Source organism: Gorilla gorilla, chromosome 6 (assembly GCF_029281585.2).
Source record: "Gorilla gorilla gorilla isolate KB3781 chromosome 6, NHGRI_mGorGor1-v2.1_pri, whole genome shotgun sequence".
In the NCBI taxonomy this organism is placed as follows: domain Eukaryota; kingdom Metazoa; phylum Chordata; class Mammalia; order Primates; family Hominidae; genus Gorilla; species Gorilla gorilla.
The window spans coordinates 43754915-43774657 of NC_073230.2; the positions used below are offsets into that span (position 1 = coordinate 43754915).

Here is a 19743-nt window from a genome sequence, read left to right on the forward strand (position 1 = left end):
GGGATCTCCCACAGGCCTATGATGACCCAAGCAACTGCATTCCTGGTCTACTACTTCCCCTGGGAAGGTGCTTTTATTCCAAACATAAGCCTTGCAAAAAGCAGTAATAAAATCCTGTGCAAAAAGCAGTAATAAAATCCTGTGAACAATCACCATTTAGCAAATTATCTTCCTCTCTGCTTCAAACACACAGGCAGGCCCACTGACTAGAGTGTACATTTTTTTCTGTAGCACTTTTTGGTCAAGGGAATGTGGCTGTGCCATAACCTTCTTCTGTGCTTCTTCTCTTCTCTTCTCTTATTCACCAGAGGATCTCTGGTAATCAGCACAGGTCCTGCTTGATACGTTCTGCATAAAAGTTTATTAAATGAACAGGATAGTACCTTAAGACAAAATTGTCCCTCTGAGGCCGGGCATGGTGGCCCATGCCTGTAATCCCAGCACTTTGGGAGGCAAAGGCAGGTGGATCACCTGAAATCAGGAGTTTGAGAGCAGCCTGGCCAACATGGTGAAACTAAAAATACAAAAAAATTAGCCAGGCACAGTGGCGGATGCCTGTAATCCTAGCTACTCAGGAGGCTGAGGCAGAAGAATCACTTGAACCCAGGAGGTGGAGGTTGCAGTGAGCCGAGATCGCACCATTGCACTCCAGCTTGGACAACAAGAGTGAAACTCTGTCTCAAAAAAAGAAAAAAAAATTTCCCTCTGATATGGTTTGGCTGTGTCCCCACCCAAATCTCATCTTGAATTGTAGCTCCCAAGATTCCCACGTGTCATGGGAGGGACCTGGTGGGAAGTAATTACGTCATGGGGGCAAGTCTTTCCTATGCTGTTCTTATGACAGTGAATAAGTTTCATGAGATCTGATGGTTTTATAAAGGGGAGTTCCCCTGCACATGCTCTCTTGCCTGCCGCCATGGAAGACATCACTTTGCTCTTCCTTCATCTTCCACCATGACTGTGAGGCCTCTCCTGCCATGTGGAACTGTGAGTCCATTAAACCTCTTTCCTTTATAAATTACCCAGTTTCGAGTATGTCTTTATTAGCAGCATGAGAATAGACTAATGCAACCTCTCTCCTTTTCCTTTCTCCATATGTCCCATGAGAGTATAAGCTAAAATAGCTAGGGAAAAGGTGAAGTGTGGTAAATATAATATTTTTCTAAGAAGTAACGGCACTAGAAAACAAGCATGATTAATGTCCTTTTGACAATTATCACAAAATAAAAAACAAGAAACACCACAATACAAATATAATTGGGTTTTCAAAGAAACCAAGTTACATGCATATATAGCCACACACTTCATCTGAGAACCTTGGCACCGTTTCTTTTTATTATAGCTAGACACAAAATGCCCAAAGATATACAAAACAAACAATACAAATTTTAAACACTTTTACAAAGGTGACAATATAAAGAAATGAAGACTATGGATTTATGTTTGCAAACATTAATTTCCTTTGAATCCTGTCTGGTGTTAAAACCTAACAGTTTATCAGAATTTGTATTTAATACAACTATTTTTAAAATTATAGTGGACAAAACTAATGAAATTCTAATCATCAATAGCCTATGACAAATAACTATTATAATTAAAATTAATACAATCTTCAACTATTCTCCTAAGTACTGTTGCTATAATTTTCTGTTTATTAAAATTTTTTATTTTAGGGAAAAAAACTGACCTTACTGCTATTCCTGGAAAAAGAATTAATAAACTTTCATTAAATATTCAATCTCAACTTTTAAAGCTTAAAGCTCTTTATTTCTGCTAATCTGAAACTACTTTTGGTTCACTGCTAACTTTTAAAATATCTTAATCAATGTGATTTAAGGTCATTTTGTCTGCAGAGTGCTCATGTTTTTCATCCTTATACTAAAGCAGTAAGGCAAAAAAGCAGTTCCTTTTCCAAATCAGACAAAGAGAAAATATTCATCCATTTTAAAAGCCAGGAACTAGAACTGCTGCAAATGATCCGACCAACAGGAAATTAAGGCTGCTGTGATTTTCCTTTATATTTAAATCATAAAGTAAGATTAGCAGTGCTATTCCCTGTGAAAGTTGAATTTATAACCTTTGGGCTTGAATCACAGGACATAAATATTGCCATTTCTGTTTATACTTCTAAGACACTGTTTTCACAATCACTTTTGATAAGTTTTTAGATGCAATTAGAAAACACTACACAATGCTGAGAAAGTGCACAACTCTGCTACAAGGAGATACATGCTAGAGGTGTAAGAGCAGATTCTAGTGTTTGGTGAGCATTGGCACAGTCTGCCCCAGCCTGGCACACAGATGTACAGGATACACACTACCCAGCATGGCACGTAGTTGGGGAGCAGGGGCTAAGGCCTTTCAATGCTCCAAAGTGTCTGGCCCTCTACTGCTAAAAGCAAGATTCATGGTTTTGCAAGAACCTTTGGGCACCAGCTAGAGTATATCCTGTTTGCTGCAACATTCTTCTTTGAGGCAAGTCCTTCTAGATATGTGAAAGAGAAAAATCATGTAACCTCTCCTATAAAAGATTTCCCAAAATCATTTTCTAGCATGAATGTGAACCAGGCTTCACAGTATATATCTACCAGTATTAGCACCATTATTTTAGCCTGCACTGAGGTAAAGATAAACTCTCTCAGACAGCTTTGGGTAGAAATTCCAGCAGCAATCTTGAGTGGGGTGTTTACAGCAGCATTCTTTCTGATCATTAAGTTGTATGAAGAACCATTTGAATCCAGGTATATATATACAAGTATATACTGAAGCTGATGATAAAATACAAAGCTAGGCTAGCAGGAGAAATACAGCAAAACAGAACCCTCATTTTAAAATGTAAACTATGTCATTACTGGGTTGATGAAGTCAAAGATTTGATAAAATATACTGAACCAATAGCACAAAGCTGGCTTTATAAACCATCAATACCCAGAAATTTCTTTTTTCAGAGCATGGTCAAGTTTACTGCAGGTGCTACCCACTGACATCCAGAACCTACGTTTAACCAGGTCAGTCTATTTGTCGTCTGCTTGTTACATATTCTGTTTCATAAAAAATGTGAGTAGCCCTTCCCCAATTATTTTTTATTTGTGTAGAAAAACCTCTCTGGAATTTGTACTTATTTTTATAAAGGATGCAGTGGAAAAGACGTTAAAATTCTGTAAAAAATTTAAAAGAGTACAATATGTTTCAGCAAATGAAAATGTAGTTAAGAGATAACTAGACAAAAAGAGGTGATTCTCTAATTTAGTTCCTATAAGCTGATAAGGTGAAACAATAATGTTAAAATAAAACACTTAATGAAAAATTTTCAAACTGCTTTTCCTCTCCCTTTAAAATCCCTTAACATACAAAAGAAATAAGAAAGCTGAGATATATAGCTAGCTTTTTGGAGCAACACAAAACTAATTTTTCAAAGGAGAATAATTACCATTATTTATCAAATAAAATATAACTTTGGAGTCTGAACAGCAATGGAATTCAGCCAGTCTCCAGTTGGAGCTGACCTCCATATTTAGGCAGAAGCACTAGGCCAGTGCTTACTGCTCAGGCAGAAATTTATCATGCAATTTGACCAAGAGTCTTCAAAAATGCTCAGCAGTAGTATTTTCATCTGACTCTGTCGAGATTCAGAAAATAGGAATAACTTCCCCCTGCAGCCTATAGAAACATTTTAGGGAAATAGTTTAAGATCTGTACTTAACCTAAAAATTCTGCTGAATACTGAAGACCCTTCTTCAGAAAACACAAGTAGTCATTCTTCTTTTATAAATCTTCTGGTGCTAACTGCACCTAACTGGTAATATACATGGAGGCATAGCTTAGCTATGTTTGCCAGAACGCTCATTACTATATAAGATCTTTCAGTTCCCTGTCAGTCAGTTCATTCACTTCCATGATCTTCTCTAAGTGTTCCATATATCGGCCATGGTCCTGCAGGAAATGAGGGACCCTCATGTTTTCGGTAACTGCCAATCCTTTTAAGCGATCCACATCTTCATAAGAAACCTGAAAAAAGGAAGATGAGTTAAATTAAAAATGTAACTACAATGTACATTTTAAGGATGAATTTCTTCCCTGGGCCTTAAATGAAAGTATATAGATCATTTGTCAAATTATTTTAATAGCTGCAAAGTAACAAAAATCAGTGACTTACATTTTCTTCACTGTGTTAAATAATAATGTATTTCTCTGCGCCTTATATCATGACCATATTAAAAGAGTATTATTATTATTTTTTTCCTGAGATGGAGTTTCATTCTTGTTGCCCAGGCTGGAGTGCAGTGGCGTGATCTTGGCTGACTGCAACCTCCACCTCCCGGGTTCAGGTGATTCTCCTGCCTCAGCCTCCTGAGTAGCTGGGATTACGGGCACCCGCCACCACAACTGGCTAATTTTTTGTATTTTTAGTAGAGATGATGTTTCATTAGCCAGGCTGGTCTCGAACTCCTGACCTCAGGTGATCCACCCACCTTGGCCTCCCAAAGTGCTGGGATTACAGGCGTGAGCCACCGTGCCCAGCCTAAAAGATTATTTTAAAAAGTCAAATTTGATTTAATACTCTACCTTGAACCTACCCAGTTTGTCTAAAAATTAGACAGCCATACTTAATATATTTGTGTGTGAGAGAGACTCTAAAACCAAACAAGTCTTCTGGCTAAATCGAAATAAAAGAATCAAAATAACTAGAATATAAATGACATATTATTAAATTAGAAAAATTAGCACAATTATACAAGGTGAGCATCCCAAATCCAAAAATGCAAAATCTGAAATGCTGCAAACTTTTGGAGCACCCACGTGATGCTCACAGAAAATACTCACTGGAGCATGTGGAATTTCCAATTTGGGGATTTCGGATGCTCAACTAGTAAAGAATGTAAATACTCCAAAATTCAAAAAAATCCAAAATCCAAAACACTTCTAGTCCCAAGCATTTTAGAGAAGAGATACTCAATCCATATATTAAGTTCCTATTTCTCTTTAATTTAGGATACATAATGATTTGTGATTTGTTATTACATCTTCTTGCTTTTATTTTGAATTTTTGTAAAAAAGTTCACATCTTTTTAATTCTCCTATTTAAGAAGCTAGTCTCTCACAGGTACTTATATTAGGTTTAAGGATGAAGCTTTTAAAGTTCTATAAATTATCTTTATTCTTAAATTTTTTTTAAGAGATAGGGTCTTTCTCTGTCACCCTAGCAGGAGTGCAGTGATGCAATCACAGCTCAGTGTAGCCTCGAACTCCTGGGCTCAAGCGATCCTTCCCATTTAGCCTCCCTACAGACATGTGCCACCATGCCCGGCTAATTTGTTTTTGTTTTTGTGGGGGGGGGGGGGTCTTGCTATGTTGCCCAGGCTGGTCTCGAACTCCTAGTCTCAAGTGATCCTCTCGCCTCCACCTCCCAAAGTGCTGTGATTACAGGTGTGAGCCACAATGCCCGGCCTTAAATTATCTTCAAATTCTAAAACATAGTTGACTTTAAAAACTATAGTCTTCTGATCAATATTCTTCCAGGCTCAGTAGGAAGGCTTTAGGAAAAGAACTCAGCCCGGTGCCAGTGGCCCACACCTGTAATCCCAGCACTTTGGGAGGCTGAGGTGGGATGATCACTTGAGGTGAGGAGTTCGAGACTAGCCTGGCCAACGTGGTGAAACCCCGTCTCTACTAAAAATACAAAAATTAGCTGGGTGTGGTGGCAGGTGCCTGTAATCTGAGCTACTTGGGAGGCTAAGGCAGGAGAATCATTTGAACCCAGGAGATGGGAGGTTGCAGTGAGCCGAGATCACGCCACTGCACTCCAGCCTGGGCGACAGAGTAAGACTCCATCTCAAAAAATAAATAAATAAATAGCCGGGAGTGCTGGCTCACACCTGTAATCCTAGCACTTTGGGAGGCCGAGGCAGGCACATCCCGAGGTCAGGAGTTTGAGACCAGCCTGACCAACATGGAGAAACCCTGTCTCTACTAAAAATACAAAATTAGCCGGGTGTGGTGGTGCATGCCTGTAATCTCAGCTACTCAGGAGGCTGAGGCAGGAGAATTGCTTGAACCTGGGAGGCAAAGGTTGCAGTGAACCAAGATCGTGCCATTGCACCCAGCCTGAGCAACAAGAGCAAAAACTCCATATCAAAAAAATAAATAAATAAATAAAATTAAAGAACTCGTGTTCATATTATATCTATATTTTATGAAGGTTTTTAAAGTTTTACTATTAATATTATTTATTTGGTATTTATACCACTAAATGTAATCAAAATAGGTTTGTTGATATTGGTATGGTTTAATAATTCTTAAACTATTCTCGGTTTATTATAGGAAAGATTAAATATACTGACATTGAGAAACAAGGTTCTCATTTTAAGAGATGGTAAATACAAATATGGAATGGCAGAGGAGGTATGAAAGAATCTTGTAGGGTCTGATGTGAATTGCAGTGCCCTTATTATTTAACAAATAGATATGATTTGCTCACTGAAAAGGTCTAGAAGCAAGAGTACCCCAGTAGCAAGGAACACACCAAGAACTCAGCTCCTGTTTTTAAAATACCAATTAAAAGGAAACAAGACTTCATTAGAGAAATGGCTGATCTGAGATTTGGGTAGGAAAAGTACAAACTGTGCCCAGACATTTTACTGTGTCAGAAAACATGGAGACATGTTTAAGACACAGGCACAGCCATGAAAAAGTTGAATAAAGTAAGTCCAATTAAGTCCATAATAATACTACAAAAACGGGGAGTGACAAAGAAATATAAAAGAATTAGAAGATCTCTATTTTGTTACCACCAGTGTAATTGATTTGGGAAAAGATCATCAAGGGTTATTAGGGAATAGTCCATTCATAAATATCACCCCAAAGACTATTTACTAATACAGTGGGGGAAAGGTACTTTTACAATGGGGAGATCTGGTGGTCATTAACTTAACCCAGGTGATCAAACACAGCAGGTTATCAAACACCCAGATGATGAAATGGAGCAAAATGACACGTACTTTCTAATGTGATGCAATGGGAAATACACATCACTTATGTAGTATTCTTGGCAAAAATGTTTAACCTGAATCTCATCAGAAGGAAACAATCTGATAATCCATATTGTAGGAATTCTCAAGAAAACTGTGCCGATCTTTTTTTTTTATTTTTATTTTATTTTATTTATTTATTTATTTATTTTTTTTGAGACAGGGTCTGGCTCTGTCTCCCAGGCTGGAGTGCAGTGGTACGATCATGGCTCCACTGCAGCCTCGACCTCCTGGGCTCAAGTGACCCTCCCACCTCAGCTTCCCGAGTAGCTGGGACTAAGGTGTGTGCCACCATGCCCGGCTACTTTTTAAAATTTTTTATAAAGACAGGGTTTCCCCATGTTGCCCAGGCTGCTCTCAAACTCCTGGCCTCAAGTGATCCTCCTGCCTCAGCCTCCCACCTTGGCCTCCCAAAGTGTTGGGTTTGCGGGCGTGAGCCACCTTGCCCAGCCCGAGTCTTAACAATGTCATGAAAAAAAACAGAAAGAATGAGGCAAGGGGAGACTATCACAGATTAAAAGAGATGAAGGATTATAACCAAATGCAATGTATAAATCTTGATTAAATCTCAGATCACAAAAAAGGAGCTACAAAGGACATTTTGGAGGCACTTTGGAAAATTTGAAGTGGACTCTATTTTAGATGTTATATTTAATCAATAATAAATTTCTTTTTATTATTAACAAAATCATATCGTAATGTCAGAAAATATCCTGTTCTTAGGAGATATTATGGGGGGAAGTGTTTTAGGTGCAGCTTACTTCAAAATGCTTTTATAGTTTTCAGAAAATGCTTTTTAGAAAAATATGTATATATAAATAAAAATAAAACAACATGTATTCCCAAATTTCCTCTTCCTTTATCTCTTATTGACCATAAAGAAATTTTACAATTTGGTTCTATTACAGAACCAGATTTCTTCCCTCTTGATATGACATAAAGAAAATTTGTTCTGACAATAAAGTAAAAATAGTGTGAAGCTAAGTCTTATTTAATGCTAAGCTTGAGTGAGGGGAATGCTGATCTGGTGTGTTCGGGGACTACGTGCCATGGCTTCTACTCACCTTCCCGAGAGCAGTCAGCAGATGGAAGTCTATGGTATCTCTGTATCGGAGGATTTGAAGAATTCCATCCAAGTATACCTGGTCTTTACTAAAACACCCTGGAGGAACCAGAATAGTGTTTACTTTCTGATGTTTAGAAAAATTACTAAGTAGATATCAACCCATTCCATTTACTGTAGGAATCAGTCCTGTATTAAAAATATTCTAGTTTGCCAACATTTATTTTTATTTTTATTTAACTATCTTCATTACATAAAATGTCAGGTCTTGGGAAGTGCCAGGATGGTATGCAGACTAGAACCTTAAGAATTCCTTCTCCTCACACATCCTCCCCATTATTAAAATAACAATTCTTTCCTCACTATAGAGACTGGTAATTTTAAATATATGAGTCTTAGAAATATGATTATCCCACCTTCCCCTACTCCCACCGTTCAGTCATAACTCCCATTGTGCACTGAAGGCATCTGAGTGGGGAGGCCTGAGCAGGATAGTTTTAGAGCAGGTACATCTCAATAAAGGTAGTGGAGAGACGCAGGGTTTTAGAAACTCCTGGTATTTAGAATATTAATAATCCTCACCCTCCATTAAACAAAAACAAACTGTGGGTTTAAAGCATAAATTTGACATTAGTTCCTCTCTATGTAAACAACTAGAACTAGATTTTGGAGAGCATGTAGGTTTAAAAAATAGAAAAAAATGGATAAAGACATGAAAAGTAGAACATTTCATGAATCTGAACCTAGTTAGAAAAGGATGTTCTGTTTACACAGTGAACCTTTTTCCCATCCTGACATAATTTGTGTAATTTTTTAAAAAATTTTGCTCTATTAAATTAATTAAAATTCTACCACATGGAGTCATATATTAAGGAATTATTGTTAATTTGGTTAGGTATGCTAATAGCATGAGGATGATTTAAAAAATTGTCCTAATCAGAGATGCACATTGAAATATTTATGGGTAAAAGGACATGATGTTGGAATTAGCTTTAAAATAGTATAGGAAAACGAATTTGGAAGAATAGACGAACCACAGTTAGAAAATGTTGATAATAGCTATGATCAGGTAATATATTACTGGAGTTCAGCATATTAATCATTCTTTTGTATACATTTGAAATTTTCCATAATAAAACATGAAAAACACAGAAGTATGTGAAAAAAAAAAAAGAAAAAAGGGACTAGTCTAAAAATGATGAGCCTCCACAGGGTGGGTATCAAAGGCAACATGGAAGCCCTGTGCATCTGGGTACAGAGTACTAAAATCCAGGCAAAGGAATCTAAAAAGAACACTCAAAAATGCCCTTGAAATAAAGAGTACAAATTAAGAAACATTTGTTTAAAAGTCATCTTGAATTTCAGGTTAGTTCAGTATATAAACAAATTTTCTTCTAAGAGTATTGAGAAGAGTATTCTAAGAAATGGCAGACACGTTGCTTATCTGAAATCCCGCCTGGAATTGGCTATGCACACATGAAAGACAGGAGAGAGATGTCCTTCTCTTTCCTGCTTCCTATCTTACCTGCTCCTGGCTCTAAGGCACTACGCTGTCATACGATTACAACACTAGTATGAAATGTTAATGTGGGCTGTGCTAGCAACATAACCGTCACTAATTTGAGTAAGTATTTACCAAGCTCCAAATAAATAGTTTAAAAACACTCTTAGGCTGGGCATGGTGGCTCACGCCTGTAGTCCCAGCACTTTGGGAGGCCGAGGCGGTTGGATCACCTGAAGTCAGGACTTCAAGACCAGCCTGGCCAACAGGGTGAAATCCCGTCCCTACTAAAAATACAAAATTAGCTGGGCATATTGGTGCATGCCTTCAGTCCCAGCTACTTGGGAGGCTGAGGCAGGAGAATCACCTGAACCCAGAAGGCAGAGGTTGTGGTGAGCCGAGATCGCACCATTGTACTCCAGACTAGGTGATAAGAGTCATACTCTATCTCAAAAAAAAAAGTAGAGACTGCCTCTCTAGAGTCTGCCTCTCTGGGCAGGGCATCTCTGAAAGAAAGGCAGCAGCCCCACTAAGGGGCTTATAAATAAAACTCCCATCTCCCTGGGACAGAGCACCTGGGGGAAGGGGTGGCAGTGGACACAACTTCAACAGACTTAAACGTTCCTGCCTGCCGGCTCTGAAGACGGCAGCAGATCTCCCAGCACAGTGCTCAAGCTTTGCTAAGGGACAGACTGCCTCACAGCAATAAAATGATCAAAATATTGATACATGCTACAACATGAATGAATTTTGAAAACATGCTAACTGAAAGAAGCCCACCACAAAAAATCACATATTAGATAATTCTATTTCTATAAAATGTTCAAAACAGGTAAATCTAGAGATGAAAAGAACATCAAAAGCAGTTGCTTAGAGCTGGAGAGAGGGGAGGAAATGGGGAATGAATGCTAATGGGTATGGGTTTCTTTTGAGGTAATGAAAACATTCTGGAATTAGACAATGGTGATGGTTGTACAACTCTGAATATTCTAAAAATCACTGAACTCTACATTTTAAATGGGTAAATTGTATGGCATGTGAATTATATCTCAGTATAGCTGTTTTTTAAAAAGTCAAAGACAGAGAAAGCAAAAAAAGCAAAAAAAAAAAAATGTTAACAATAAGTGAATCCAGATGAAGGGTAGATGGGTGTTCATTCTAACATTCTTTCCATATTCTATAGGTCTGAGATTTTTCAAAATTGAGCTGGGTAAAAATAATGCTAAGAAAATGTGGTTTGGGAAAACCAGTTCTGACCTCAGGTAACAAAGATTTAATTTTTTTAAGTAAGTGAATTTTGTGATTCAGGGATTAGGATATAAACAAAATCACTAGACAACTAGTCAGTAAGTCAGAAAACCTACAGTTAAGGGAACACCCACCTGGTTGGGAAGTGTCAGTCCATCCCCTCTTGGCCCGTACACAATAATCCCATCTTGTATTGGGGTCCTTGACAAACCTGCCAATATCTTTGAAGAGTTCACAAAAAGACATTTGGCTGGCTTGATAAACAGTGTAGTAGAGGAGGGCAGCCCTCCATAAAAAAGGGTCTTTTCTAAACAGAACACTGTGAATGCTTGCTAGTCCTTCCTCTGTGGGATTATTTGGCTTTAGCTCATGTTTTTTACGTCCAGTCCAACTGTTCCATGGCTGCTGGAGGTTGTTAATACCTCGAAAATAATGTGTACCTATGGAGAAGAAAAGTTACATGAAGAAGAAGAAATGCCATTCTTGTTTTAATTCTTCCCCCAAAGTTAGATTCCATCAACAATCCTAAAACCATCCAGGCGCGGTGGCTCATGCCTGTAATCCCAGCACTTTGGAAGGCCGAGGCAGGCCTATCACTTGAGTTCAGGAGTTGGAGACCAGCCTGGGCAACATGGTGAAACATGTTTACCAGAAATACAAAAAATTAGCTGGGTGTGGTGGTGTGCACCTGGGGTCCCAGCTACTCAGGAGGCTGAGGTGAAGAGGATCACTTAAGCCTGGGAGGCAGAGGTTGCAGTGAGCTGAGATCCTGCCACTGTGCCCAAGAATGGGCGACAGACCGAGATCCCATCTCAAAAAAAAAAAAAAAAAAAATTCTAAAGCCAAATTGATGTGTGCCTACAAATCAAAACAAAGTAGAAAATGACCTGATCCTAACATCTCTTGGGTGTGAAGGAGAACACTGCCTTCAAAAGGATCACATGTCTCAAGAGAGGAGGTATAACCTTTATAACAATTTACTTTTTTAAAGAGAAGAATCACAGACTTGATATTTGAAAAGAACCTCAAAGATACCTTAATTCAACCCCCTCAGTTTAATGTAGGGGAAATCCAGCGCAGTTAAATGACTTTCCAGGTTCAATACACCTAAACACTTCCCTTAAAAAATCTAATTTGAAATGAGACATAAATACATTAGCTTCAGTCCAAGTGAAGCTCATGACTTCTTGCTAAATTTTCTTCTACTAAGAAAATAAAATAAATACTACTAAGAAAAAACCCCTTCTAAAAGAACATTTCTTTAGAGCTAATTCCTGATATTACAAATAAACAAATGGAAAGGATTGCCCCTACCTATTTCATGCCTCAGCATTCCCTCCAGCCAATGCTCACGTGCAGTGGACACATTGATAGTCAGAGTCGGACATCCATTTACTACTGTCATTGACGCTCGGGAAAGCAGGTCCTCAGTGAGATGAACTACAATCTAAGGGGCAAGAGAAAAAGTACACAGACATAAAACAAAACATAAGGGGAGAAGCTTTCACAGAAAACAGTGGGCCTGTAAATTAACACTGTTTTTTGTTTATAACCACCTTAAATCTCCCAGAAACCAAGATGGAATGTGCAGCCAAATCACCTGTGACCCTTCTAATTTTGACCCTTTGGGAACTCAAGAACCTTCCATGAGTTTAAGGGAAAGTAGATGGCTGTGCTGAGGAAGACACGAAGGACTTAAAACTGTACCTCTGAGGTGTCGTAAATACGCTCCCTGGCTAAACTGATGCAGAAGAAGATACAGGTGCCAGAATCCAGCTCATTGGCAGCGCCAAGGCTTTGAGACTGACCACTAAGAAGACCAATAAGAGAGGCTTCTGGGGCAAATCTCTTCATTAGCAATTTTCATAAAGTAATTCATCTAATCCCACAAGTTATACAGAAATGGCAGTAAGAAAAACAAAAAGACACTGAACACATCAAAACAATTCAATGCAACAGGAACTTAACAGTATTGAGTAAGAAATCTGGGCGACTAATTTAATGAGTAAAATAGTTGGGAAAACAAAATCTACAGAAAAGAACTATGACTAGGCTGGGCGCAGTGGCTCATGCCTGTAATCCCAGCACTCTGGGAGGCCAAGGCAGGCGGATGACCTGAGGTCAGGAGTTCGAGACCAGCTTGGCCAACACGGCAAAAACACTGTCTCTACTAAAAATACAAAAATTAGCTGGGTGTGGTGGCTGGTGCCTGTAATCCCAGCTACTAGGGAGGCTGAGGCAGGAGAATCACTTGAACCCAGGAGGCGGAGGTTGCAGTGAGCCGAGATTCACCACTGCACTCCAGTCTGGGCAACAGAGCGAGACTCCATTTCAAAAAATAAAATAAATAAAATAAAATAAAATAAACTATGACTGTCACTGACAGTAATTCCTTGTGTTCACTCGCAATTCATACCTCCCCTAGGCAGCCTTCCTTCATCATGTACTTCCTAACGTGACTCCAGATTCGAGTTTTAGAAAGCAAGCTACCACCAGTGGCTTGTTCAAATTTTTCATAACTTCCGTATTTCTGTAAAGTCAGTTCCATAATATTGATAGACTGTAAAAGAAAGAGAGATAATGAAAGTAAACAGCCTCATATTACTTTGAGATGTCATAAGCTATCTATGTTATTTATTGTGACCTATTCTAGGTTTATTGATTTCCAAATTAAACTGCAACTGAAGTGCCAAACTTTTCTAATCCTAAACAACTTCCACTCATTTTCGCAAATTTGTACAAATGCCTGTACACTTTAGCAATACGAACTCTTCCCCTGTGTTCGTTTCTCCTTAACATGCTGACAGAGGGCTCAAGAACTGCGTATCTCAAGTGCTAACATCTGATAGGCTGAGAAGCTGGGGAGAGGGGCTCCTGGCTTCTCTAAGATAATTTGGTGGTTTGGCAGGAGAACTCAGAGTGGAAGGTATGTCTCCACGCAAGTCAATAGATTACCATTGCCCTTTGAATGAAAAAAAAAATTCAAAATTTTAAGAACACACATAAGAATCAATCAGTCTGACCCCAAAAACTATTGAAATAAAAATTTAAAAAAAACTTTTTTAAAGAATTGGCCAGGCATGGTGGCTCATGCCTGTAATCCCAGCACTTTGGGAGGCTGAGGCAGGCGGATCACTTGAGGCCAGGAGCTCAAGACCAGCCTGGTCCACATGGTGAAACCCTGTCTTTACTAAAAATATAAAAAAATAGCCAGACATGGTGGCACATGCTTGTAGTCCCAGCTACTTGGGAGGCTGAAGCAGAAGAATCCTTGCACAACCCAGGAGGCGGAGGTGGTGGTGAGCCGAGATCGCGCCACTGCACTCCAGCCTGGGCAACAAGAGTGAAACTCCATCTCAAAAAAAAAAAAAAAAAAAAAGCAATCAGTCTTCTGCAACAATCTATCTATTTTCCTGGGCTACTCTTTGGCAGAAAACAAATTCTCAACATTAATAAAAATATCTTTATCTTTCAGTCAAGGCAGGATATTATCTACTTTTCATTCTTCATAAATTTTTGCAGCAAAGGAATAAGAAAGTTGAGATATTTTTTCACATATGCACAAATTAACACACATATGCAGAATGGAGAACTAAAAATAACTGGTAAGGAATCACAAATTATCAGTGTCTATGGGAAAGTCATAGAAAGGAACGCCTGAGGAAAAAGAAAATTGCTTTTCAAAGGCCTTTTGGGAAAAAAAGCTACAAAATTCAACTCTATCTTACATGAATTGTGTAAGAACCTAGGGAATTCATATACATGTCATATAAAGTCTGTAGTTTCTGAGCTGTCAGACTAGTAAAGAGATTACACGTACAAGATCTGGAGTTGATGCCATGGCTCTGTCCTCTTCTGGCTGTGCTATCATGAGCAAGTCACTAAACTTGTTTATTACTATTATTATTATTATTATTAGACTAGTCCAGTGCAGCAGCGAGAAAAGGGAAAAGAGTAGAGCAAGGAGTTTGACCTGTAACTGATGTGAACAATCAATTGAGATAACTCACTACCTTCTGACTGGCCTCAACCTCCTCATTTGTAAATGAGGATAACAATAATAACATCTACTTCACGGTTTTATTGAGAAAATTTAGTTAACCTTTATAAAGCATGGTGTCTGTGACATAATAAGTAGTCAATACATATTATCTATTATATCATCATTGGTATGTTACCACTGAGGACTAAACTCTGATCTTTGTTTTCCTCTCTTGCCCAAATTCCTATCTAAAGGGCCAGCAGGCTCATGCCCTTTAAACCATAAAATCTCATAAGATGGGTCTTATTTAACCCTATATAGTGCGGCTTACTTTCCAACCTGACTCTGGCATAACATCACAAGACTGATAAAGAAGGAAATAAAAATATTTTACCCCAAAATATGTTTCTTTGCCATATTTTGAAATGGCCCTGCAAAGCTCTTTTGTGGGGGTAAATTCTGCATCTGTTGAATCTCTGTAACATAACTAGATCTTTCCCTTTCCAGGCCCTCCCAGTCCTGAAGACATTAACTGAGAGTCTAGCACCTTTTTAATGTATTTATATATTTTTGTTTCTCTGGATACAGTATCTTGCTCTGTCACCCAGGTCGGAGCACAGTAGCGCGATCATGGCTCACTGTAGACTCAACCTCCTGGCCTCAAGGGATCCTCCCATCTCAGTCTCCTAAGTAGCTGGGACAACAGACATACACCACCATGCTGGCTAATTTTTAAAATTTTTTGTAGAGACAGTCTTGCTGTGTTACCCAGGCTGGTCAATTCCTGGCCTCAAATGATCCTCCCACCTCCACCTCCCAAAGTGCTGGGATTACAGGTATGAGTCACCATGCCCAGTCTCTAGCAACTTTTATTTTTATTTTTAATTAAAAAAAAAATAGAGACAAGGTCTCACTATGTTGGCCAGGCTAGTCCTGAACTCAAGGTCAAGTGATCCTCCCATCTCAGCCTCCCAAAATGCTAGGATTATACATTTTAAAGGTTTGAATAAGAAACATCTGTCATCTATTATCTCTAAGGGTGGCCACCTATGAGACTTCATCTATGTAATAAGAACCTTGGCCTCTAGCCTCCCTTAACTTAAACCAAATACTCCTTTCTATTGATTCCAGGTTTTCAGATAACTTAACTCTTTCAATCAACTGCCAATCAGAAAATCTTTGAATCCACCTATATCCTGTAAGCCCCCTCTTTGAGTTGTCCTATCTTTTTAGACCAAACCAATGCATTCCTCACATGTATTGATTGAGACATAAGATGTTTCCCTAAAATGTATAAAACCAAGCTGTAACCCAACCACCATGGACACATCTTCTCAGGACCTCTTGAGACTATGTCTCAGGCCATGGTCCTTCATATTTGTCTTAGAATAAACCTTTTTTTAAAGTATTTTTTCAGAGTTTGTCAACACCATTCTCTATAAATAACACCACTGTAGATAACATGCCTGAAACAAAAATTACAAGAAAGCTCACATACTGCAAGTCATAATTCAACATATATATCACTAATTGAAAAATATACATTACTAATAAGCTAGGCATATATCATTAAGTTATCATAATAAGAAATGGCTTCAATAGGCTTTGCCTGGCTTCTGGTCCCAAAACTGTTACTGAAAGCCTTGCTATTCAAAGTATAGTCTGAAGGCCAGCAGCACTGGCGTGGCATGGGAACTGGTGCCAAATGCAGAATTTTGGCCACTTACCACCTTCATGCCTATTGATTCAGAATCTGCATTTTAACAAGATCCCCAGGTGATTCAAGTGCATGTAAAATGTGAGAGGGATTTCAGAGAAGGGCAAATACAAGTGCTCCAGAAGCTGATTAATCCATATGACAACTAAGACAATTAAAAGCACAAATTAGCATATAATTAAAAACCCATTTTAGCAGATTAGCATACTTTGCATACACTAACCTAATAGTCACCAGTTATCCATGTATCAAAGAGAAGAATGTGACAAATGTGGCCTGAAGAATTGCAGAAGAGAAGTGGTACCTTGTATTAATATATTGAACTGTGAAGACTTAAAAATGGTTAAAAATTATCTCTAAGAAGTATTATGATTTCTGCTTATAGATCTTTTTTTTTTTTCTTGAAACGGAGTCTCACTCTGTTGCCAGGCTGAGGTGCAGTGCCACGATCTCGGCTCACTGCAGCCTCCACCTTCCAGGTGTTGCCCAGGCTGTTCTCAAATTCCTGAGTGATTCTCCTGCCTCAGCCTCCTGAGTAGCTGGGATTACAGGCATCTGCCATCATGCCCGGCTAATTTTTGTATTTTTTAGTAGAGATGAGGTTTCACCATGTTGGCCAGGCTGGTCTCGAACTCCTGGCCTCAAGTGATCTGCCTGTCTCGGCCTCCTAAAGTTAGTGCTGGGATTATAGGCATGAGCCACCGCGCTTGGCCTGCTTATAGGTCTTTTAAAGCATGTACTTAATTTCAGATAAAATTATAATAGCTTTTCTAAGGCATATGCTTACTCGGTAGGAAAATGTGGTTATCTGGTTATTTCTTGTAGCAAATATAAAAGTCTAGAGAATTATGAAAAACTTAAATACACGTGTTCCTTGTTATCACAGATCACAGAATGAATGACTAAATCAAAGAATGAATAAAAGCAGTGGGATTTTTTGTTTGTTTCTTTGCTGAGGGAATGCATTTCTTCTATCACAATGGTACATAACAGCATATCACCTCCTTTGTTTCATCTTGACTTGCACGGCACCACCATAGTGTCAACACTTAATGGGAGCTACATCAATGTTCCTAAAAGGCAATCTTAATATTCAGCTTTAAATATTACATTATATTCAATCACTCTTCTCTGAATGTCTAGCCTTTCATTATCTTTATTGATTCTTTTCTTCATCAGTTTTTCAACTGGTCCAACACAGACAGACTTATCAGTGATCTGCAGCATCCTTCACTGATCCTAAGAAGTAACCTCCCCCCATCTGCATTATAATATCCTATAGCATAGAGATAGCGACAGTAGCTGAATTGGTGGAAATAAGTTCAAGCTTGAAGAAAGAAATCACGTTGAATGGCAATGAGTCAATCACTTCATCAGGGAATATTTTGTGTTACAATGATTTCTGCTTCCTTATACAACTTCTTAACTGCAGGCCAGATATTTTGAGTCTAATCCCAATTTTGGAAAAAGGAAACAATAGCTTTAAAAGGCACAGGGAAGCTTGGAGGAATATACTGAAAGGCTGAAGTTCATGTCTGGGAATCAGATGATTGATGGGTTACACTGATGTTTATTATTTGTATTTTTCAGAAGTTTTAAAATTCCTCACAATATGTAATATGTTAGTGCTATGATCAGAAGCAAAAAGTTATTTTATTTTAAAAGGGAGAAAAAAGGTAGTTTATCCGCTCCCCCTAGAGTTCAGAGAATTAATGTTTACACCACTTGAAGAATCAGGCATTCACACACCTGCACATGGGTAACACTTTTAGAGGCAATAAATTTCATGTCAAACCTCTCTCTTCTCCATTATATCATCACTTATGTTAATAAGAAAAATACATCTCCCAATATAATATATAACTCCAAAGAAAAAGAATGGGTAAGAAGAAAAAAGAGATGTGATACATTGCATTCCGGGATATATGGTTCCCTTACTTGAAGTCCTATAGCCAAAGGTAGACTCCTGATTGTAATACATCATGGGAAATGCAGGTTTTAATTTTCTGCATTGCTATAATCTGAATATTTATGCCCCACCCACATTCTTATTTTGAAATCCTAACCCCCAAGGTGAGGGTATTAGGAGGTAGGGCTTTGGAAAGTGATTAGGTCATTAGGGTAGACCCTTCATGACTGTGATTAGTGCCTTTATAAAAGAGGCCCCAGGGCTCTTTAATACAGTGGCTCATGCCTGTAATCCCAGCACCTTGAGAGACCAAGGTGGGATGATCACCTGAGGCCAGGAGTTCAAGACAAGACCTATGCAACATCTGCCTCTAAATAAAAGTGGCCCCAAAGAGCTAGCTAGCCCCTTCCACCATGTGAGGACACACAGCCTTCTAAGGTGCCTTCCATCAACTAGAAAGAGGGTTCTCATCAGACACCAGATCTGATGGTGCCTTGATTTTGGACTTCCCAGGCACCAGAACCATGAGAAATAAATTCTGTCATTCATAAGCTACTCAGTTTATGGTATTTTGTTATAGCAGGCCAAATGCATTTTTTTGGACTAAGACATGCATTTCGTGGAAAATGGTCTAGAATTTACCTTAGATTCCTTAAAACACTAGCTTTCAACTTTTGTTTTGAGCAGAACTTTTTTTCAGACAAAATCTCACAGAACTCCACCTTAAACTTTAATTGTCTGTTAGAAAATATTTCAGTGTTTGTGGAAGCACTAAAACACACAATGTTTTGGTGGAGTATAGTTTGTAAAACACTACATAGGTCTTTTTTTTTTTTTTCTGAGATGGAGTCTCATCCTGTTGTCCAGGCGGGAGTGCAATGGCTTGATCTCAGCTCACTGCAACGTCTGCCTCCTGGGTTCAAGCGATTCTCCTGCCTCAGCCTCCCAAGTAGCTGGGATTACAGGCACCTGCCACCATGCCCAGCTAATTTTTGTATTTTTAATAGAGATGGGGTTTCACCATGTTGGTCAGGCTGGTCTTAACACTCTTTCATCCTTGTTCTCACAGTCATACTAAAATATTGCAGAACACCACCACATGAACGTTTAGCAGGTCCCTAAGCTCAGGAGCCTGGACCAGGAAGCTTGAGAAATCAACTCTCAGGAAGTCAAGACTCTGAAGATTCCAGTAGAGAGATGACTCCTTATGCCTGTCTTCAGACCAGTCTTAAGCCTGGATCTGGTGCTTCTTAATCACGGATGAGTAATTTTTTTGTTTGTTTTGGAAACAGAGT

General features: G+C 38.7%; 1 protein-coding gene across 9 annotated transcripts in view; it reads right to left on the minus strand.

Annotated features, from left to right (window-relative positions):
- Positions 1-1309: 1309 nt before the first annotated feature.
- Positions 1310-19743, minus strand: part of MATCAP2 (microtubule associated tyrosine carboxypeptidase 2) — a 65828-nt gene continuing 47394 nt past the window's right edge. For 6 of the 9 annotated variants that reach the window (XM_055347620.1, XM_004045310.4, XM_063708466.1 and 3 more), the window contains 5 exons: positions 13257-13400; positions 12155-12287; positions 10975-11280; positions 8093-8190; positions 1310-4008 (listed from right to left, as the gene is read on the minus strand). In XM_055347620.1, the coding sequence (XP_055203595.1) occupies positions 3850-4008; positions 8093-8190; positions 10975-11280; positions 12155-12287; positions 13257-13400 (840 nt within the window). In that variant the 3' untranslated portion in view covers positions 1310-3849. The remainder of the gene's footprint in view (positions 4009-8092; positions 8191-10974; positions 11281-12154; positions 12288-13256; positions 13401-19743) is intronic. The other 3 variants (XM_055347622.2, XM_055347619.1, XM_055347618.1) reach the window with 1 other exon arrangement.